We start from the raw sequence: 23,617 nt of genomic DNA, 5'->3' as shown, positions 1-23,617 counted from the left end.
TTTATTAATTTATTTATATTTTGTTCCCCCCTCTCTATCATTTTCACTTATATCTCAGTACCGATATGTTTGAGGTTCGATGAGTTTTATTAGTTTTTGATTTCTCCTCTTTGGTCTTCTCTTTCTTCCACTGTTTATTTTGTCTTTTCTTTTTGGTTGTTGTTGCTGTTAAGTTCCTTCATTATCGTAGTGGATGTTTGTGAAGATGCTGTCGCTTTGTGACGCTGACAACATGCCGTGTTTGTGCCGCAGAACAATGCCATCAACTTGAGCTTCCTGAGGCTTTTCAGGGCAGCTCGCCTCATTAAGCTCCTCAGACAGGGGGAAACCATCCGGATCTTATTGTGGACGTTTGTCCAGTCCTTCAAGGTATTTAAGAATTWAAAAAATAAATAAATAAATAAGATTAGAAAATATGAAAGATGAACCTAACAAATATCTCTCATTCCTGCTGTGGTAGGCTCTGCCGTATGTGTGTCTGCTCATAGCCATGCTCTTCTTCATCTACGCCATTATTGGCATGCAGGTAAGTTCTGCTAACATATACTTTTTTTTCTGCCCCACTATATTAAGAAAACTCTTTACCTGCTATTGAGGAAGCTTCAAAAGTCCAATTTTTTATTCTATCTTTTAAGAGATTTTAGTCAAAATGTGGGAATCCTTTAGTAAGGACATATTGGACTTAAATGTCATGTATATTTAAAAATRTATTAATGCATAAAGTACTATTCACATTGTTTTTATGTCCAGTAAACTGTGATTACCTGCGAAACCCCAAATTGTCTTTTGGCTAATGTCAGATAATCAATACACATCAGTTTGTGACTTTTGGCTGCTTCCTTTAATAACCRGGCTTATATTAACCCTCTCATTTCTTGCTAGCAAAGCACAAAAATTACCCAAGAAAATTATAGTTCTTTGTGTAATTCACATGTTGTCCTATTGCCTTTGTCATTTTATAGCAAAAAWAACAACTTTAGGTTAAAAAAAAACCTTTGTCAGGGTCTGAATGCCATCTAGTTTAGTTGTTTCTTATATCTTTTAGGATGACAGCCTTTCTCCTGACAACATGTTAGCAACAAACCATACTTATCCAGTCTTCTCTAATTTTAAGGCCATTAAATTAAAAATGTAACACGGAAAGAGTCAAAGGTATCGCAACATTGCAATATTTGACGTTGAGGTGAATTTGKTGGAAAGAATGGGCATTAATCTTCTTTCTTTTAAAAAAAAAACAAACTAGTGAATAATCTCTCTGAAGAATGATGTACTTTAAATGGTTTGGAAGTTTTCTCATGACAATTCACAGGTTAATAGCTATCATATTGTTTGCACTGATGTATTTTGGKKTTTTTTGGCTTTGTATTTTCACACYGCTGAATCTCCTGTTTTCCATTTGCTCATGCTTGCTGAAGCTCAAATAATCAAACTTATTTAATTGGCAGCTCCCTCTGGTACTTCCTCTCTGCAATCATGTGGAAACAGCAAGTGCATGAACATGTAATGCCTGTTAATGTGGCATTAATAGACATTATTGTTTTCTTTTTTTTATTGCGATTTTGTTTAGTTGTTTGGAAACATAGCTCTAGACGAGGACGAAGAGGATGCCATCGACGAGCATAACAACTTCAGAACATTCATTATGGCCCTAATGCTGCTGTTCAGGTGAGATGTTTCTGTTTGCTGTTTGTTTGTCTTCATATGTTGATAAGTAATATAAAATGTGATTATAGTGATATTACAAGGACATCTCAATAAATTAGAAGATCATGTCTTACAGTTGTTGTTTTTTCGTTTATCTTATTAAATATTCAAATTTCCCAAGAAACTGAGTTTTGGGTTTTRGTCAGAGGGTTCGTCATAATCATCAGTTCTGCCCAAAAATAAATCAATTCTCAAATTGAATTATTGAATTATTGAAATGAGTTGACATACCAGTGATATTCATTTTATTGAGATGCAGTCTATAAAATATTAGCGTTTTATGAAAGTGGTGTCTTTCCGTTTCTGTGCAGGAGTGCTACGGGTGAGGCGTGGCATGAAATCATGCTGGCATGCCTGGGAGAGAAGAAATGCGACCCGGAGTCAGGAAATACCGGGAAGGAGTGTGGCAGCACCTTCGCCTACACCTACTTTGTCTCCTTTATTTTCCTCTGCTCCTTCCTGGTGAGGAATCGTTGGACTGATTGTTAAATCGAACCCGTCAAAACCTCACACAGACATTTCCTTCTTCCTCTCTCCCAGATGCTGAATCTCTTCGTGGCCGTCATCATGGACAACTTTGAGTACCTCACCAGAGACTCGTCCATCCTGGGGCCGCACCACTTGGACGAATACGTAAGGATATGGGCCGAGTACGACCCAGCCGCCTGGTGAGTGGCCACCAATCTTTCTCACGCAGTCACACTCCACTGTTCTTTATCTGCTGCACCGATATTTGTCTGCTCTCCTCACCGCTGACGTTTTCCTCCCATCCCAAAAATGGGATAAGAGCCCGTGGCAGACGTGGGATGATGAAACGCCGTGTCGACGCAGTCTGAGCAAAAGTGTTTTCCAGGCTAAACAATGACTTTTTTTTTTAGCTTCTCTGATTTMTTTTTTATTTTTAATATAATGTTGTATGCCAATGACATAAATGTTACCCACCCCTTTTTGCCTTTTCCTTATTTTGTGTTTGCGATTTTTTTTTTCAGTGAGTAAGAGCTCTTTTCTGCTTTATATTTTGTTATTCCTCTTTTTTTTCTCGTCCACTTCTTTTTTTCTTTTTTTTTTCTGTTGGTTTTTTTTTTGTTTGGATTTTGTATGCTCCCTCACCTAACTCCCCTCCTTGTATTTTTCTTGCAGCGGGCGCATACATTATAAGGATATGTACAGTTTATTGCGAGTTATCTCCCCTCCTCTGGGCCTTGGCAAGAAATGCCCACATAGGGTGGCCTGCAAGGTTTGGACCAAACCCATAAAGCACAAACTTAAACGCAACCTGCTCGCCTTTTAAGAAACTGGAATGAATGTTGCTCTTTATCACTTTTAAGACAAGTTCTTTCGTAGTTTGTTTGTTTGTTTTTTTTTCTCTTTTTTTTATTATTTCCATTGGTTTGACTTTTTTGTTCAGGTTTGCATTTTCCAGTTGTTTTGAATTCATTTCACCTCTGAATCATTAATCTTTTTTTCGTTGTTGTTTTGGGAGGGGGTCTGTTGTTTATGCATTCTGACATGATGATGAGAATGTTTGGGACAATGCAGAAATGCACACACACTCTCTTGCATACGATCACAAACACACTGATAATGGTGTGTGAAGCATGAAGTGGTACACTGCACTTGCTAATGTCTTTTGATTGAACACTGGGGGAGGGAAAAATGACACTTATTGTCCTCATTTTCATTTTTTGTAAATTTGTTAGCAGTAGATTTTAGATTTCAGTCAGTCAGTGTCTTTTCTTTCTGCTTGCTGTCTAATTTTTGCCTGGGCAGAAAATGGTTGAGCAATGTGCATTGAGCTGTTTGACTCGGGGAGTGGGTTAGGGAGACAGGATTCTCATARAGGCACATGCAGAAAAGGTTTGGTCTTGGTACTCTGAYCTTTTAACTAAGGCTACCTTATGGTTTTCTTGATCTTCCAGAATGTTCAAATGTCACTTCATTTAATTTAATTTTGATCATTTCAGCATGAAAACAATCATAATCATATATATTTGAGCGGTTTCTGCACCTCTACCAGGAGTTTCAGCATTTTCTGTCAAACGGAAAACAGGTGAGCAGTGTTCAGTTACGATTGTRCCGTTTTGCATATTTGGTGAGCGATTGAAGAAATCATTCACACAAGTTTCTGCCGTTTACATGTCACTCTAAGAACATGTAGTGTTCTTAGTGTGTTCTTAGCTCGTCATCAACTGAAGTCGTCTTAATGACGAGCAGTTCAACTATTTTAAAGAAATGTAAACCCAGTCAGCCGCTGCTGGTTAATTTATCCAATCATCACTAAACAGAATGCCAGGACAAATACATTTTGCACGAAAAAACGTACATTTCAAGCAAACTGCGTGTGCAGTTTGGAAGTGTGTGTGCCAAAAGTACAACATGAGGCTAATTGGAGCACTGTTGGAACTACGTGAGCGTCACTTGCGTTATTGGCATGAGGCCGCCATGATGGCCGCCACTCCTTCGAATTCTGATCATACCTGTCAAGTTTTGGACTTGAGAATACGGGAAATCATTATCCGTACCCTGCTGCCATTGGAAGGGGAGGGTTCAGACGAAACCATCTTCTACTTTGATATAAATACATAAACAAACCTTTATGCAACCTTTCGTAATTAAATGTTGAGTAATTATGCTCAAATTTGCATAAATATTAGCTCATACCCTGCAGAAATCTAAGGATATTATGTTTCCAATCTCTGAAGCCTATTTCTTGAAATGCAAAATCAATCTACACAAGTAGAAGTAGCAATACATTTTTGCTCAAGCTAAACAAAAAAATTACAGTTCAGTAAAACTACTCATATAAGTGCATTTTCCCCCAAAACGTCACTCAAGTAAATGTAACCAGTACTACCCACTTTTGAACATAGATAACAAAATGAGCAGCCTGTTCATGTTAACAAGCTTAACATGATGTCAAGGCATCAGCTGGTCATCATGTAGCTCACATTATGTGCATCCAACAGCATTACTCAACTCACTCTGTTAGCTTGGGGTAAAAAAAAAACTGCAACGGTYTTGCCTTTTGCTGATTTGCTTCCATGATTTGAACACTTACCTGCACAGTAGCAGTATGTCTCCATCGGTGTAAAACCGGCACTCATGTTGCCTTTAAAGGCAGCTGAGAAAAACACGTTGCGACATGTTAATAATGGATTAAGCAGTTGTTACGGCTGAAAATGTTCCGGTTGGGGAGCAGGGTTGGATGGCGACGTACTAACACAGAAAATTTACGGAAAAATACTTATATGGTAGCACAACGGGGCAGAGGGGTAAAATACAGAGGCTTCCCGGCCAAAAACGGAGCCTTGACAGGTATGTCCTTGATGACTGAGCCAAGCTGGCGCCACCTTATAGATCAACTTCACCTGCTGCTACCAGGCTCTTCTGCACAACAGCCATGACTCCGGTAATAAGCTGCCGACATGACCTCACCACAGATGTTTGGCGCATGCTCAAAAGCTCTTACAGTCACAGTGCAGCATGAGAAACGGTGAGTGCTATTGTATTTTTCGCCCACCCCACAGGACTTCCTTTAAGATTTTGTACAGACTTTACATTTTCCTGTTTTTCATGGTGCCATCTTAGTCCATCTAAGGTTGGCCGTAAGTGTGCGCAATATGGGGCTCCTCCACATTTTCATAGTGATGGATCTTCAAAGTCATGTTGCCGTTACCGTACTGATTACACTCACAAATARCAACGGTTTATATCCACGCACACTGGAATAACAAGACCAAACCTGATCTGTTTGTATTGCTGGTTAAAGAGGCCAGAAGGAAAAGGGGGCAGGGTGTGTGTGTTACTTAGGGGAAGGATTCCAGAGGTTTTGTGTCCACCAGTAATCTCTCAGTAACGATCTGAGCTGACAGATGTTTTTGRAAAGAATTATATATTCTGTCACTCGTAAAGCAATTATCCAATCTCCAATGTCAACAAAAGAAGCATCAGCTTGTTTTGTGACCAGTAAAGGAAGATCTTGAAGTTTTCAGCAATAATTTTGTATGAATAGCAGGGAATCTCGAAGGGATATCATTGGATTACTCTTTCTTTTTAATCAAGTCTACATCCGGGTTTTGAAGCCCTTCAGAGTTCCGTGAAGGAGCTTCTTGAACATCTGGAAGTGCAGCTGCGTTCGGAGACTCCTGGTGGACGCGCAACCTCAACACCAGACTGCATTGACTTGTCACAGTGACTCACTTCGGTTTCTGCAGTGGCGCTTTTCTTTGCCTGCTAGAAGCCCCGCTGTCAGTTCTATCCGAGCGGCGAAAGTGGGTTAAGACCATAAGAAACCGAGCAATCATTCCCTTTTCACCTCGTATAGAACGGTAACGCAACACTAACTAACTTAACATCAACTACACCTCCTTTTGAAACCCCTCCCTGCCTAATCCTGGTCTTTCTTCCCACCTTCCTTTTCCTCCCTCCACAATTCTATGAAAATACCAGACTGTAAAGGGCACATAAAACACCCTTTGTTCTCTATCGTTTTCTTTCTATCTCTTTTCTCTCGCCACTGCAACCACATTTCCACAGTGACCAAAACAATAACCTCTGTGTATTTGTCCCCCCTCCCTCCCCCCAACCCTTCCTTTCCTTTGTCGGTTTCGTTTTTTTTCCTCCTCATGTTTCCGCCCCTTAACACACCTCTGTGTGTCTCCCCTTAATACTCCCCCATTCCTTCCCTTGGTTCTAATGTTTTTTTTCTTTCATGTTCACGTCGTTTGTCTTTGTTTCGTGTGTCGTGTGTCAATGTGCGCGTGTTGRATGCATGTGCCCATGTGGCGTCTGCGTCTGTGTGTGTGTGTGTGTGTTTTGTGGCCACTCCAGCGGCCGGATCAGTTACACAGACATGTATCAGATGCTAAGACACATGTGTCCGCCGCTAGGCCTCGGGAAGAGGTGTCCCGCCCGGGTCGCCTATAAGGTAGACTCGCCCCCCACCTTACCCCTCCACCCTCCTCAGCCACCTCAACCCTCTTTATTCCTCTTTCCTTCCCCTCATTCCTTTCTTTCCGCCTTTTTCTCTCTCCCCCSAAACCCATTTCTCTCCTTACACCGCCCCATCGCTGGGGAGAACCTTTCTTTTACCAGCTGAAACATTGCTGTTCCTGTCCTCCTCCACCTCCTGATCACCCTCTCCCTCCCCTCCACTTCCTCACCCCTCCTCTCACCTCCTTCCAGTGGTGTTCTCTTCATTGTTTGTTAGTGGTGGTTGTGGTGGTGGTGGTGGTGAGCGCTGTCCTCTCTTCTCTCTCTCCGACCGCGGGGATGGAGGGATGGGCTTTTGTTGTGCAGTCAAGTGAAGTGATAGTGGAGTGGTAGTGAGTCTTCTCTTTTATTTGCTCCAGTCATGCCGCAGAAGTAAGGGAATGCAGGAGGAGTTTGCCAGTCCTTCTGCAATCTGCACACACTCGCACACACACACAAACTCTCACATATGAACAAAGAAAAACGTTATGCAATCGACAAAATGCGTATGTGACAAAAAATAAAATGGTAGTTATGGTTTTTATTACATACCATTTTATTAAAATTTTAATTCTTTAGCCTGTCTTATGAAGAACTAAATCAAGGTAGACTTTTCTCAAAAACAACCTCTAAACAAGAATTATGAATTAAATGTGGTATTTAACAACAATATTGTTTTTAACCATAAAGATTTTTTATCTTTTCTTGTAGAAAAGGAAAATTGGAAACTGACTTGTTGATGTCCATTAATATTGCTTATAGCTACAGTTTTTGCATAACAAAAGCACCAGTGAACACTTGAAAGACAATATTTCTTCTTTTTTTTWAAATAATCTGGTCATTTCTACTGTATTTAACATACAAGCAGCAGTGAAAGTGAGAATCGATAAGTGACATTCACACAGTCTGATTACCTGCTTACAAAGCAGTTACAGAAGGACCGGTAAGTGTTTCTGTCTTCAGTCTTCTGCGACTCTTATTTCTGCGGATGACACAATTGGCGGCATAAACACATGCCCACATCCACCTGTATTCATACAAATAGGATTTTACTCATGCAAAAATCATCTTAAGAATCTTTTGGCCCTAGTAGCTTCTTGGCATTTTTGATCAAGGTATGATTTTTATTTTTTTTATATTGCTTTCTATATTTGCTAATCTAAGGCAAACTTTGGCATTTTTGCTTCTTGGGGCTATGACCACCATGATAACGTTTTTTAGGTTGATCTTTTCAGCATTTAATTTGTCTTTGTCATCTTTGTCCCTGTTCTTCTGTAAAGCCATGCTCTGTCCTTATATTACTGCCATCCAGGTTCAGTAAAACAGCATGGTTAACACACAATTTAATGATTTAAGATGCTCAGTAATGAGCAGTAAATCGATTATGTTGTTTGGTTGTAAAGACATTAGGTGACATAAGATTAGACTTTGAAAATTTTAAGGAGGTAAGCACCATAAGCAAAGGTCCAAAACAGGAAACCAAAGAGAATGACAGGCATTAAAACTGGGTATGGAGGAAAAGGTGAATTCAGGAATCCAGAAGGTATAAATGCTAGGAGAATGAGGACCATGTGAAACAGGATACTGTAGTGGTGACAGCTGAGAGGGAATAAGGTATTAGAGCCAAACAAGGGAGGTTGACTAGAATTGAAGACTGACTAAATAAGCACAAGGCAACAATAGGTATCAGGGAAGCAACAAATTAACAGAACATAACAAAAGAAAGAGTGACTTAGAAAACAATAATTCACTAACACAACAATAATGTCTTAAAAGAAACTCAAAAACAAAAGTGACAGCCTTATATCAATGTCCTTTACATCAGCATGCCTATGTGGCACAGGATCTCCTGAAGGAACTCTGAAGGTTGGCCTTCAGACCGTTGAAATTTGTTTCCAGAGGCTCTGGACAACAATGTGGAAGCTATGAGATTGGTACTAAAACACTGTAGCGTGGCCCATAGATAGGCAAAGGAGTAGTTAGAAGTCAACCTCCCTGGGGAGCACAGAAAAAGTCCCAATAACCAAAAACTTGCAGAGTCCTGTTGTCTTAGACCTCATAAAAAGGAATAGTAACATTCATAGGGAAATTGTCTTCAACCCTCTTGATTGCAACTAGAACATAGAGATGGGGGTCATCTCCAACCCCCTTGGCAGAAACAGGAGGCTAAAGCTGACTCTCCTGGGTTGGCTCAAGAAGTGTATCTGGAACAGCTGATGGGCAAGGAGTGAGGGCAGAAGGCTAAGGGGACCTGAGACACAGAATCAGCTAAGTTGATTTGAGATAAGACAGAGGCTGATGTAGCTTTAAATTTGGAAGAGGTAGCCCGAGACATGAAAGAGGTTGAGGCATCTTGAGAAGAGGGAGTGACTGTTGCCTTATGATAAGGTGTGAAATGAGGATAATGCTAAGGATGTTTGAGATAAGTAGTGCAGATGAGGGACACCTAGTGTGGAGGTTGTAGGAGAGAGGCTGACTTGGATTAAGACAAGGCAGAGACTGAGGTGGTTTGAAACATGGAAGACGTTGAGGYAGCTTTAGACAAGACAGAGGCCCTTGGATTGTGAAACTGAAACCAAGGTCTCTTGAGATAATGATGGAGCTGAGGTGACTTGGGATAAGGCAGAGGAAAGTAAAGCGTGAGGAGATGCAGTCCTAGGATGTATAGCATTAAGGTTGGGCCTATGAGAGGTAGAATAGGCAACCCAACAACTGAGGATGAGTGGGCATTTGGACTCCATGAATAGAGGGGCATCTTTAAAGACTACAGGGAGCATTGGCAATCTGACACTTGGTGGCTAAAAATGCATAATTGTCTCAAGTTCTGCCAGACCATTCAAAGCTGAAGAAGTAGTATCAGCAGCTAAACCCTCAGAGATGTAAGTGTGATGCTTGCAGTGTCTGAGAAGGTAGGGGCTGAAACTTTGGTGGCGAGGCCTAAAGCTGTGACCAGGGTTAAGTTGGCAGTGGACATGATTTCTGTGGAAACTAGTTTGCTTTGCCAAGAATTRTCTTAATGAGGATCAGATATTCAATATATCATTTAAGTTGAAGCAGATATATATTTCCTAAAGCTTACACTTAGTTATCAAGACCAAGTATATTTTGATGTTTACAAGGTTATTGGTGTATTCCCCATTATTTGTTTTACTGATTAAACCAAATCGACACCCTTTAGTGTCTCTGGCTTTTATTGTATCTGGATGCCAGCACTACTGTTCTTTCTCTCTCTATATTATTTATGCTAATTTAGTCCTTTAATTTCTTTCCTCCTGTTTTCCTTTACCAAAATTTGCTTTGCTGTTCCCTGTTACTCAAAAGTTGTGGGTCTTCTTTTAATTTCTGTTGCATTTTTTCAGCCTTAAATCTCTGTCTCTGTCACTCTGCTGTCTACTTCTGCAACTAATTGTCAACAATCACAGTCCAACTTCATTTCATCATCCCTTTGATCATCCAAGCTCACATTTTTCTACTGTACTCCTTCTTTGTGATCTGTCCACTGTTTTCTCTCCAGAGTGGTTAGACTGTCTCTGAAGTTGACTTCATTACATATTTTAGCCTGTACAGTTTATAATGAATACTTTTGTACAGAAAAGTTCATTTACAAGTCCTTTGAAATCAGAGGGCATCTGAAATGAGAATGGAAAGCTTCAAAGTACTSCTACTTGCAATGCCAAGTCGATATTTTTGATCTAATCCTTAGTGGACACAAGGCTTCTCCCTTGGGAACCAAAGGAACCGTAGTAACCAATTATTAGTACTTCTTGAACTGACCTCTTGACCTATGTCAATGTTGTTTTTAGTCCTTGTCTTTATCTCTTGTGGTGTTTTGTAATATTCAACCACTCTTTTTCTCTCTCTTTACACACACATACTTACACTTTCTTTTAACTCCAGATTATTAATATCTTTTTATTCTCCTTATATTATTTCAGTGTTTCCACAAGCCTTCTCTCTCCCTCTCCCTCCTCATTCTCGCCTTCCCTTTTTATCTGTAACTACATCTCATTAGCAGTCCTACATTGACAAAGTCTAGCTCTACTAACTGTCCCTATCATGCACCCCTACCCCCTCTATAATCCGCTCCCCTTATCCTAGAATGCTACTACCACAATGTCTGGTTGGTCCAAAACAAAACTAAAACAAAATAGAAAGAATACCATTCATCTTTTTTTGATGTCCCCTAAGTTTTTTCTCCTTTTAGGCAATGCCACAACTCAGATCCCTTCTAGTTCTGACACCCACTTAAGACAATGCACCCGTTTGGCATTGAGAGAGATCTTGACATGACATAAAGTGGTACCTTTGCTGTATGATTTGACTTTGACCAAAGGATCAGTGAATGTGAAACAGTAGATGCTGCAAAAAAAAACAGAAAAAGACTAAATAGATATTTGAATCCGAAAGGTAATTCCTGTGAGTTGAGGATACTCTCTTTGCGCGGATGCACGGCTGCTTGTCATGTAACAGTTTTGATTAAAGTTGTGGGGTAGTGGGTAGGGTAGATGAGTTGGGGCTTATTGATATTGAGAGTGAAGTGAAAGCATGTTGCATGCTTTGTTTGTACTTGTGGGACGTTTACTGGGGTGTGTTGCGTGGTGTTTGCATGAAGTCTTTGCACTTTGTTGTCGCATGGCTCTGGGTTGTATCAAGGCTGTTGCCTGCTGAGCGCTGTGAATGTTGGCCGATGCCCTTTGCCTGCCACATCACCTGGCTTTGGGCATGCCCGACACTCGCACACACTCATGTACACAGGCCTGCCGCCATGTCGTGCCCTCCATCGTGAGTGCCCAACGCTCATGTTCGTAGGTAAATCCGATGGATGCCAGCTGGTCAGGATAGGTACAGCAAGCGACCCAAGCTGGCCTAGCTTGCTTTGTCCTATCTGCAGGTTTCTCCATCTGTTTTACCAAGCATAGATATGTGAAGACAGGGAACCTCCTTACAGGTAGGGGGAGCTCAATAGCAGGTGCCTTGGTTAAATGAAACCATCGCTGTCTCCTGAATCCATGTAGATCTACACCAGTGATACTTTTATTGCTCTTCGGTCAATTGGTTTTTTTGTCTCCAAAGGACTCCAATTAAGTTCTCTTAATTGCAGTCTGTGAAAATATCTGTTTTAGTGTTCAGAGAGGGTTGGGTGGGGTTTGGGTAGGGAGTTGGGCACGTTGGTGTATGTCAACTGTCATATACATATATATATAATTCTATATGTGTGTAACAACAGAAATGTGTAAATGCGCACAAGCATTCACACATATAGGGAACATGGGCACAGGTTGGGTCGGATGCCGTTTTGGCTCTGATTGTTCTTCCTTTGTGGTTTTGCAGCTCTCACAGTTGCTTAGCAGCATTGGATAGTTGTGCTGTCTCATAGAGTATCACTGGAGAAACAGGAGACACCGGGACTTACTTTTTACAAGTTTATTGAAGTTCTAGCAAGCAATTGCCCTTGCATAAAATTACCACAACTGCATAGCATCCTTAAAACATGGAACCTCAACCTTTCCTGATACAGCTGGACACTTAAGACCCAAGTTAAGATTACTGACTGGAAACTCAGTCGTTCCCGCTTCAGGAAATAAAATCTGCAACTGAAATGAATCCAGTCCAGCTATAACCGGCTGTTGTCTATGGAGCTCTCTCAACCCCGATCCCTGCCCTTTGCCCTTCCCCCAACCCTGAGACTCAGGTACACCTCACCTTAGCGAGGACATCTCCCTTTCTCATCCTCTCATCCTGACTGGTTCTCCACAGAGGCTCCTTCGCATGGATCTGCCTGTTGCCGACGACAACACAGTGCATTTTAACTCCACCCTCATGGCTCTGATCAGGACAGCACTGGATATAAAGATTGCCAAGGGTATGACTTAACATTTATCCTCCCTACTGTCTGTGCAGCTGTGCAAGTGCATCTCAATAAATCAAAAAAGTTACACTTGTATTTAACAGATTCACTACACAGTACCTCAAACAAGTTGGATACTGTGCCTCCTTACTCTTCCCCWGGATATGGGATCTTGATATTTTTTTTATATATAAATAAGTGGAAAAGTTACCTTTTTGCTGAACAGAGGAGAACCAGTGAACAGCAGTCCAGCCCAGAGTAGAACATTTGATTTTATCTCTTGTTCAGGGGGGCTTAATACAAGSAATTTGACTGTGGCAAACCCACAGACCCATTTGTAGTTGCCTTTCCAACACAAATGTGCGGCAAACTGTCAATATGCCACTAATGTCAAAATAAGACAATTTCACAATTGCCATGTCTCTGTTATATAAGAAATCCAATTAAAATCACATGAATAAGTTTGTTCAGGAAATAAGTCATAAAAAAAAACATGCCGCACCATGATCCTTCAACTACTTTCTCTTATTTTCTTCGTCGTGGTTTTGCATGTCAGGTCTTAGAGAACCAGTACATTTATAGGTATTTATAGGGGGGGGCATTCAACTTTTTGGTGGGCAAAATGAATCGTAGCTGAACATAGACAACAACACCATTAGCCTACAAGCTACTTGTTAACAAGCTTAAGGTGCTGTATTGATAGCTAGTCATCTTTTAGCTAACATTACCTGCGTCCAACAGCTTTACTCAATAGTCTGTTAGTTTGAGGGAAAAACTGTGAAAAGTTCTTTGCATTTAGTTGCCATGAATCTAACACACACCTGCGTAGCTATGCATAGCAGCAGCAGGTCTCCTTCACTGCCACACAGGTGTAAACCCAGCGCAAGCGTCATAGCTCTCATGTTGCGTTTAAAGGCGGCTCGGAAAAACAGGTTACGACATGTTAACGGAATAAACAGTGTTAACTGCTGATAAAAGTGACAGAGAACACAGATATGGGAAGTGCGGAAGCCCCTACTGTATCAAATTGACAGAGGAATAACAGAGTTGGCCATTCTAAGGTTAAAAACCCAGCGCATACAGCGTTCATGTTTTTTTTGTTGTTTTTTTTTTCATCCAGACGGCTTCTCATGCCCCCCCTGCAATGGTCCCACAGTTTGGGAACCTCTGGTGTAGGGTATAACGATGTTTGTGTTCAAAATATATCTATTATTTTATGGTCTTATGTATTCAAATAAATTTGAGCTTTTATTAGTGGTATGCTGAACTGAGCAGAAATAGATCAGTCTGTGTAAACGAATCTACATACGAGTTTGCAACATGGCGTTGCATACTCTTTCTGATACGCATGACATCAATAAGAAAATATCAAAGTTATTACGCAGGTTTGTTGCATCTGTCCTGTGGATAAGAACTCATTTTGCTTTTCCCCACCAAAACAGGAAATAGAACACACCTCTTCTTTTTTTTTTTTTTTAAACCAAAAAAGTGTTTGAAATATGTCTCCCTGCTTCTTTCGTTTTATGGAAACATAAAACGAGCATGATGAAATTACATTACCGCAAATATATGTCAGTCAAGTTACAGCATGGCTTTGAATACCGAAGGCTAATTCAAGATATGAACTGATGCCAAAATGAAAGGAACGAAGCCGTGAGCTTTGACTTTGTGGCAAAGTAAACAGATCCCACGTACTTTACATAAGTGGAGTTCATGGTTCCAGCTTCGATTGTAAAGACCCTGAATGTTTGCTTCCCTTAATGACTTGGGTGAAGAGCTATATCATGTGTTGTGAATAATTACTATATAAATTAAACTGACAACTGAACTGAATTGAAACAACTCTCAAAAAAGAAAATATTCAAGAATCAGAAAAATGCCAACTGTTGTTTTTATTTAAAAGCTTAATATTAATTTTCCCTTGCTTTRTAAGAACAGCAAATGTTATAATTTTCTCTTCCTGCTTTTATTAGGACTTGAATGTGCATTGTTTCTGTGTGTATGGAAACACAGTCATGACTATGAACTTCACTTGCTAACCACACTGATCTTATATCAAACACAGCTGAATTAATKAAATAAATTCATTATTTTTATGATTTCGCATTTATTGGGATGCACTTTCTCTTAAAATAATCCAAACAATATGTGTGGCGTTGCAGTTCCTGTTGGGAAAAATCTGTTGCAGATCACATCTGTGCCTGACGTGAACTGATTGCTTCTTTCATTTTTGGGTGAATGTGTATATGTGTGAAAGGATGTGGCACATTCCTTTAGTAAAATTGTAGCATTTTGCCTCGATGTTGTGTCCTCTCTCCCCGGGTTTATGTGTTTCTTAATTTGTGCTAATCGGACGTCTGCTTGTGTATGCAAATATTCACTGTGTACGCGGACGCTCGGTCGCTGGCTCACCCAGGCGGTGCAGATAAGCACCAGATGGACGCAGAGCTGAGGAAGGAGATGATGGCTATCTGGCCAAATTTATCACAGAAGACTCTGGAYCTGCTGGTTACTCCACACAAGGGTAAGTCGCAGGAAAGCAACTCACGGTGGGCATAGTGCTGTGGTGTATCTGTGTCCGATCACCGACTCACCAAGAGGGACAGCTTCTACCAGTCAGTGTCATTCACTGCTTTGCACCTCCTGATCAGATGTATCCAACATGAACGCTGGCTATTCCTGGCTCTTACCCACATGCACACATCTAACAATCAATCAGACACTGCTGTCTAATGGCAGGTGACGGCTAAAGTGATGTGAAGACACTAGAAGTACAATTATATATGCGTTTGTGTCAAACTGGTGCACAGACATGCAGTCAAACAATACAGACCACCAGCATTTTATAGTTTAGGAGCTACAATAACAGAAATCAGTGTGTGAAGACTTTTTCTGTAATTGTCCACAATTACAGCAGAGCCTACAAATACCTACAAATGATGGCATGCATGAGCACGAGGGCCCCCCATTGTGTTTTTTAGAATCAGAATATACTTTAATAACACTGAAAGGAAAATGCTTATTTGTTGTCAAGCCATTCCATCCAAAGTGATAAATATTAAAGCATTTTGAGTGAGCTGCCTTGCTGCTGAAAATGTGCTATATAAATAAAATTACCTTATTATCGCATACAAGTATAACTCTAAGCAACATAAAATTTCTACATATAGAAAGTTATATATGTGATATACGTAGTTTTAATATGATCTAAGCATAGTTCCATATACATATCTATTTTATATATTTATTTTATGTTAATTTATACATGAGTCTATAAACGAGTCCAGAGTGTACTTAGACTTAAAGAGACTCAGAGTTTGGCTTTGAAAAGTTAATCAACAGTTTGCAAAAGCTCAAAGTTTTTGGTAATGTGGAAAGTGTTAGAGGGGATATGGCAAGCCATTTAGTCACATATTTTCACATTTTGCAATAAAAAAAATCCAAAGCAGAAAACAGCAAAGGAAATTCAACCCCACTAGACTTGTTATGTTACCTTGTGCTACAACTCCCAACAGTAGAGTTTTAAATGAAAATATTTAACTATTGAAAATGTTTTGTATTACCGTTAACGTGAAATTAAACTGGAATAAGCCAAGTTTATTTGCTAAACACATTTCAGCAACAAGGCAGTTCAAAATGCTTTACAGCATAAAAAACATAACACAATAACCAATCATAAAAGAACAATAAACATTATATTTTGTCAACAAAATTTTACATGTCTGAGTTTTGTTGAGTAATACAATTGCAAACYTTCTTGAGCAGYWCTGAATTCTTAGYTTGTAATTAACTGTAAACGCAGCTTTCACTGCACACAGTCAATAATACATGCATTCACTCTCTCAGAAAAACATTACGACATCCGTTCCCTCACTGACAGTCTCTCAACCCACTCACTCAGTTCTGGTATCAGGGGTGCCCGCTATAGAAGATCCTCTATAGAAGTCTTTTCACTACAGGACAATACAGACCAGAGAAGCGTCTGATCTCAGCCGATCCTTTCAGATGAATGTAATACTAATTTTTAATTTTGCTTGTAAAATGGGCCAAACGCACCATTTATTATCTTGCATGTTTATCAGCATATTCTTCTTGTTCAGCTAAATGCATGATTGAATACAATATCACCTATCTTCTATTTTTAAATCAAAGTTAATAAGAGGATTATATAAATGTAAAGAATGCTTAAAGGAGCTTTAAATAAGATGGACCTGCAGCCACGCCACTTTGAAAACGTGAATTTTGAAACAATGTTTTTTCCTACACATTGGGGAATAAAGAAACACACAATCTCAAAGCTCAATATTTTTCTATTTTAAGTGTTTTTGTGTTCCATCCAAACTCTGGAACTACATGGCTGGAGTTTTTAGAAAAAAGATTGAGCTTCTGTTTCCTGGGGATTCTGGGTYGAACGAAGCGTTTCTTAGTGAGGTGGCTTAATCGTCCTCAGCCTTGACAAACTTYTACCTTTTTTTATTAGAGTRTAGCTGTACAGTAACAAMAAAACAAAACAAAAAAAAACAATGTTAGCTACAGTGTTAMAGCACAAACTCTGCCTGTGAAAAGACTATAAGCTTTACTGTGCTAATAACTGTACAGTGTTGTAATATTGTGTTTGTTGCGCACCAGCAGTGGTTACAGCTGAGTTCCTCAGAGCGATAAAAGCTAGAAGCCTTCATAAAGATCGGCTCCGCTGGTGAAGATATGCAGAAAGCCTTTAAATCTCCTAAGTTAAGTTTATGGCATTTTAATGTCTTAATGATTTTAAGACTTTCTAAGAATGCACTAAAACAATGTTTTAGTTGCATCTTAAAACACCACACGTGACCACCGGTCCTTTCTTCTTTTTTTTTGACACATTTAAGAAACAAATATGTGTTCATACTAATATGTAACACTGGAATGTTTGTAACTCATTGAAATATCATCACTCACTGGATTCTTTACGACTCCATCAGCCATTGTGCTTAAGACAAAGATCAGCTACAAGGCAAAAGGTTAATTCGCATTTAAGCTTTTTTTAACTGGAGCCCCGATCCTATCGAAGTTCGGTACGGTACAGCTGCCACCGTTGCTGGTGCGTCTTGCATGCTGTTGTATTTTTCTGTGTCCTGTCTCCCACTCCCATCCCCCCCTACCCCCYTCTCACGGCTCAGGGTCCCATCTCGCTCGGGTCTAATCTTCCAGGGTAACTTGTCATTTTCTCAGCAGCCACAGACTTGACGGTGGGCAAAATCTACGCTGCCATGATGATCATGGAATACTACAGACAGAGCAAGACCAAAAAGCTGCAAGCCCTGCGAGAGGAACAGGTAGACCCCCCCCTGCTCCCCTCCAACCCCCCCACCAGGCATCCCTGAAAATGCCCCAAAGTGCACAAAGCTAGATTTATTCTTCTGCTCTCGCTAGGCATCTTTGTAGGATACTGCTCTGCTTCTGGAAAAATTTGTAAATATGAAAAAAAAAAAAAACATTAAATGACATAAATTGTATAAAGATGCCTTTTCCTTTGCTTTAAATAGTCGCTCCTGTCCTTATTTTTGTTGTTTTGCATGTATCCTGGCATTCTTTATGGCATCATGTTGCTCAGTTGTTTGCCTTTAATCTTTGCAAGTTGACTTTATCGAAATAGTCGCAACCCTTTCTTTTCATGCTACTTTAGGTATCATTTCTTTTMCATGCTCTGACAGTAACGCTGTGTTTTTCCTCCCCCCCTGTTTTTTGCTTTGTTTTCGTTGGTAATTCTGAACATAATGATGATGATGCTGATGWTGATGATGATGATACCACATGGCCTTACCTTTTTGCTCATCGTCAGTGCTCCTCCCTTCCTGTTAGTGATCGACTACGAGATGCACTCGCTTCCCACTGTCTCGATGTTTTCCGTTCACGTTGTGCACACTCGGAAACATCTCTCCACTCTCGTCGTAAACGTCCTGATTCCGTTTGGCAATTTGAAACGTTTCGGTCTGTCAGGCGTTTACAACCTTCAGGCTCCAGATAGATATTTTTTAAATAAATTGTTTAAAACCACAAAACCCACCTCTTAAAACCAGGAGCTTTCGGTAGCATCTTCTGTTAGCAGTTAGMACCGTTRGTATTAGCTGTCCTTAAAGGATTGTGGRCACAAATTTACTCTCGTTACTTTTCCATGGAGGAATTTCTCTCTTGCAAACGAAATGCAATGCAGTGGAGACTGGAGAGTATGTTGGTCCAGTTTGTTRGTGTGTTCTTGCATCATTTCTATGTCATTTATTCTTTCCTGTCCTCCACACTCATGTTTTATTAACTCACAACATACAAGGACGAATCCACCTTTAACAAACATCAGACTCGATAGGCTGGTGTGTCGATTTTAGTGAATGGCATTTTGATTTCTTTTTCTTATAAATTATTTTTAAAAATTATGCGTTTTATTTTGATTTTAGTCGTTTAGGATCCTATTGTACAACCCTTTATAGTTTAAATGTATTTATTYATTTACTCAACAAGCGAATCCACCAAAACTTTATTTTAAACACAGACAATTAAAATCATAAATGACACAGATTTAGTTCAAATAAGGAAAACAAATAGAATGTTTTACTTAGGAGTTATTTCTTGTTTTGTTTAAAAAAAAAAAAAGATATAAGATATCACTTGCAGGACAAGTGTTGGCTACTAAAATGAGTCCACGTTTCAAGCACAGGTAAGAACGATACACACAACTACCATATGGCAAGAACCTGCAGTCTGCAGCATTAAGAACTAAATATTATATTTTTACACACACACACACACCTAATGGAAATTTAGAGAGACCCATCAGTGAAAGTGTATAAGGAAATGTGTTTATTATTTAAACTGAAAGGCAATGTTTAACAGTTGAAGGGTGGATTCTTTCTTAGCCATTTGTTTGTACCTCCAACCATTCTGCTGCGCAGCAGGAAATCATCACCGCCACCGTTTGACGTCAGATTTTTCATTTTTGTCTGCTTTTTGATGTCTCTTGCTTTCTGTGTTGTAGTCTATTACCTCTCTGCCTCACGAATCTGTCCTTCTCATGGTCTCTATCGATCCGTCTGGATGGTGATAAAACAATGTCTTATCAAGCTCTTCGTCTTTGGCCAGTCCAGGTTGACCTTCACCTTTAACTCGGACTGTCGAGGCCTGGTTTTATTACTTTGATCTTCTTTTTTCTTRGTTTACTTTGTGATTATTGGTGGAATGTTGAATGAACATTGCTGTGCCCTATGTCTMGCTAGCTGCGTTTCCAAACAAACGTGCGCATAATTTTGTCAGTGTTGKGCTAATGTTTAAAAAACACAGCTTCTCAACTGCGGTGTTTCCATTAATAAGAAGCACAACTTATGTGAATGAGTTTGTTTTCATAATGATGTAAGAAAAAACATGCTGTGCCGTCACCCTCCTCCCACTTCCTGTCGTCTTCTTCATGGTTTGCGCCAGGGGCAACATCTGGTTGTTGATCATGTGATTTGTGTACTGTAAAAAAAATTTTTTTTAAAGTGTTTCCCTTGCAGTTTTGTGGAACACACTAATTTCGATGCAGCTGAAAAACCACCAGATCCTCACGCAAAAAAAACATTCTAGAAAAAAACTAATTTTTAACAAAATTGTCATCTTTTCAACAAGCAAATTTAATTTTGTAATTTTTAACTTTATGGTCAATGGAAACGCAGCTATAGAGCAACACAAATTCCCATGTTAGCAACACCTTGCACTAGATGAGTTGTTGATGTGAGATGTTGTTTTTTTTTATTAACTTCTAGACTTGAATTGGCTTATTTTGCTGATACTTGTGAAGACATCAGGCCTTCCGCTAATTCAAAGTAATTTCTCCACATTTTTGGCAGATCAGCCAATTAACGAAGGTGTAGCATAGAAAGCGTGTTACCCTACACTCTTTTGAACGGCTTGATGGATAACTAACATATAGAAGTATAGGATCAGATGTCAACCTTCCACCAAACTGCATGTTACTCAGAAACTTTGTATGAAGAAAAATCRACAGKACGGTCAATTTAAAATTTCTGGGTACATTCTTTTCTTATCCATGTCATAGCTCTAAATATATATATATATATGGTAATGTGTTCTAAAACGTGTGAATTAAGAGCAATCTTAACTCAGACTCCTAAGGTAGAAGCTCCACAGTGACGCAGATCTGAGATCAGCTCCCTACCTGAACACCACGCTCTTCCGYTCTYCCCAAATCAACAAACGGTTCAGGCTGGACAGAGGAGCTCGGATCAGCTGTCCGGTGGCCAGCTTTACCTTTCGAACKCCACCACAGCCATGTGCTTGCCGATGGCGCCCCCGTGTGGGTGCATGCTGCGAGTGCATCCTGTGTTTGTGTCCTTATGTGTTTTTTCCTCCCCTGTGAGTGTGCCTGATGCAAGCCTGCAGGCCATGTCATGTATCTCACACAGAACCGAACGCCATTAATGTTTCAGCGCATGGAGCCACCCTCTGAGGGAGGGGGCCCCGAGGGCCAGGCGGGGCCAGGCCAGAACGGTCTGCCCAGCGTTCAGCCGGACAACATCAACAGCATGTGAGTGGACCGGATGAGAAGAGGGGGAGTCTTCATGTGCTTCTAGGTGTTCTTGTTTTAACGTTTCAAAACAAGAACCTCCTCAGTTTCCTGCCTTGAAGTGGATTATGGTGCCGGATGATAAAATCTAGATAGTGTTTAAAACAACGCCATCTGCTGGAGCTATTGRAGAATTGCATCGGTTTTAACTTTATTTGAAGACTAATCAAAACTTTCATTTTCGTTCACTTTCCTGCATCTTTTAGAACATTTTAGTGAGTTTGAAATGAAATGCTCTAATTAGCCCGGTATGCTACATACCTGGGTGAAACTTTCACTGAGATGTGTAAGATTCCCTCAAAGTTATCATGACATTTATTTTAAATCTAAGATTTTTTTAAATGTTCTTAGAGTAGACTTTGAAAAGTACCTATTACTAACAATTATGAAATTGGAATTTCTTTAGATTTGCTGATATTTAGAAACTTTTATGTGCAAAAAATAAAATAAAATGCAGCACCATGAAAAAGTTAGATTTCTTGGTTTCTCAAAAAAAAAGTCCACATTGTCATAATTTCAGCATAGAATTTTGAGATTTATACAATTTGGAATAAGACTGTAACAACAAAATGTGGAAAAATGAAGTGCTGTGAATACTTTCTGGATGCACTTAGCCGTTTGAAAATGCCTTTTAAARAAAAAAGCATCCCTAATTCATATTTCGCCTGTCAGTTAAATATTTCACACGACTATGATGTAAAAGTCGACCGTGTATCCAAGCTGAACCGAAAGCTGAGGCTGAATGTTTTGTGTGTGTGCGTGTGTGTGTGTGTGTCTCTGCACTCCAGACCTCCTGAAGGTGGCTTGACTGAAAGCCAATCATGGATGACGGCTAAAGCACAGGAAATGTTCCAAAAGACCGGGAACTGGAGCCCAGACCGGCCCTACCCCGACGACGTCCACGAGAACCGCCACAATCCCCAGGTACGACGAGTCCCAACCTAGTAACCCGTGGCAACACGCAATAGGACATGACTAAAGCAAAGCAAACGTTTTTCTCCAACCGTACGTTCTGCGCCTCGGAGCAGCGTTGGGTGGGTAATGACATATTTAAACATTACCAAATGTTTTAATGGAAATCCTGCTTAGGGTTTCTGCTGTTGCAACACACATGACAGAATTCATAGAAATGAAACGGCGTTAAAGGTCTGAAAACATGTAGTGTGTCTTTTTTAAATACATCAGCTTAGCTAAAAGGTTGTTGGCAAACTTACTTCTCCATACGTCTGTCATCTTCTTTTTTGTCCTTCATTAAATTYCCAATCATATTCTGTGAGTCCAGTGGGGTTTTTTCTTATTTTTTATTTTTACTTCCATTGACCTCGTGTCCTTCAGCCTCGTCTCTTCACGCTGCCTCTCGTTGAGAKGCTGGTTTGGACTTTGTGGACGTATGTTGTGATGTGCACTTCACTTTCCGCGCTGCGCCTTGCTTTCACTTGTTTGTTGACGCTTCCACTCCTCAAAGATTTAGCTCTAGTTTGGAACATGTCATGTAATATGAGCAAAGATTGATTTTTTTTTTTCTTTTTGATTCCACAATATGCCTTAAGAGACTTTTGTCTCCTACGGCATGATAATACGTTTGACACTTGATGCCATTTTTGCTGTAATTTGAAACATTTGGTTGGCAACTTTTTACATGAAAATGTCTGTGCTTCTAAAAATAATAATAGTTTATTCATTGTTAGTTGTTGAACTCCTGCATCTTAGTGGCATACATTAACCTACATCACATGCTTTATTATTAAAAGATTTTTTTTTTTTACTGACAGTTTGTTGTGAAAGTATTCATCCCCTTGAACTTTCCTGCATTTTTGCCACCAAATACTTTATGTATTTTATTGGGATTTATGTGTTAAACAGGACAAAGTAGTGCATAATTAACGTCCATCTAAACCAGAGGTCCAACATTTACTGACCTAGGAGCCACAACTGGCCTCAGTCCGGCTAAATAGGGCTTCTTTAAATGTTACCCTTATTATTTTTGATATACTTTAGGAAAGTAATGTTAATTTATAAAGAATATTTTTAGGTTTTAAAATAATATTTWAAAAAAACATTAAACTTTTGCGGAAAAGAGAATGGATATGTTTCCTTATGTGGGATGTTGACATTTTACAAAAATAAAATGAAAAACATAAAATAAAACAGCACAGATTCCAATTTAATGACAAAAATATTTATATATACGTAAAACAATATGAGTATTTTTATTATTAGTAAACCAAGAATGTGTCAGAAAATGGCCTTGTAAAGAGGCCATTAACTAGAGAAGTGGTTGCACAACTCTAGAGGAACTGCAGAGATCCACAGTTCAGGTTGGAAAACCTGTTGACATCTCTTGTTGTGTTCTCTACAAATCTGGTCTGTTTGGAGGAATATCAATATTATTGAAAGAAAAGCGTATGACATCCCGTCCACACCCAGAAAATGTTCAAGGGGTGGGTGGCCAGACCACACCAGTAAATATTTTAGCTCCTAAAAAAATATATGTGTGTATATGT

General features: G+C 39.7%; 1 protein-coding gene across 1 annotated transcript in view; it reads left to right on the top strand.

Annotated features, from left to right (window-relative positions):
* Window positions 1–23,617, top strand: part of cacna1ab (calcium channel, voltage-dependent, P/Q type, alpha 1A subunit, b) — a 193,365-nt gene that overhangs the window by 151,369 nt on the left and 18,379 nt on the right. The window contains exons 34-45 of the mRNA XM_017303769.1: window positions 253–369; window positions 461–526; window positions 1,568–1,665; window positions 2,016–2,166; window positions 2,245–2,372; window positions 2,845–2,941; window positions 12,433–12,538; window positions 14,940–15,047; window positions 17,732–17,835; window positions 18,342–18,356; window positions 20,953–21,074; window positions 21,902–22,037. Coding sequence (XP_017159258.1) covers window positions 253–369; window positions 461–526; window positions 1,568–1,665; window positions 2,016–2,166; window positions 2,245–2,372; window positions 2,845–2,941; window positions 12,433–12,538; window positions 14,940–15,047; window positions 17,732–17,835; window positions 18,342–18,356; window positions 20,953–21,074; window positions 21,902–22,037 — 1,248 coding nt within the window. The remainder of the gene's footprint in view (window positions 1–252; window positions 370–460; window positions 527–1,567; window positions 1,666–2,015; window positions 2,167–2,244; window positions 2,373–2,844; window positions 2,942–12,432; window positions 12,539–14,939; window positions 15,048–17,731; window positions 17,836–18,341; window positions 18,357–20,952; window positions 21,075–21,901; window positions 22,038–23,617) is intronic.

Source organism: Poecilia reticulata, linkage group LG1 (assembly GCF_000633615.1).
Source record: "Poecilia reticulata strain Guanapo linkage group LG1, Guppy_female_1.0+MT, whole genome shotgun sequence".
NCBI lineage: Eukaryota > Metazoa > Chordata > Actinopteri > Cyprinodontiformes > Poeciliidae > Poecilia > Poecilia reticulata.
The sequence above is the reverse complement of the archived record's forward strand: the minus strand, read 5'-3'. Positions and strand labels throughout refer to the sequence as shown.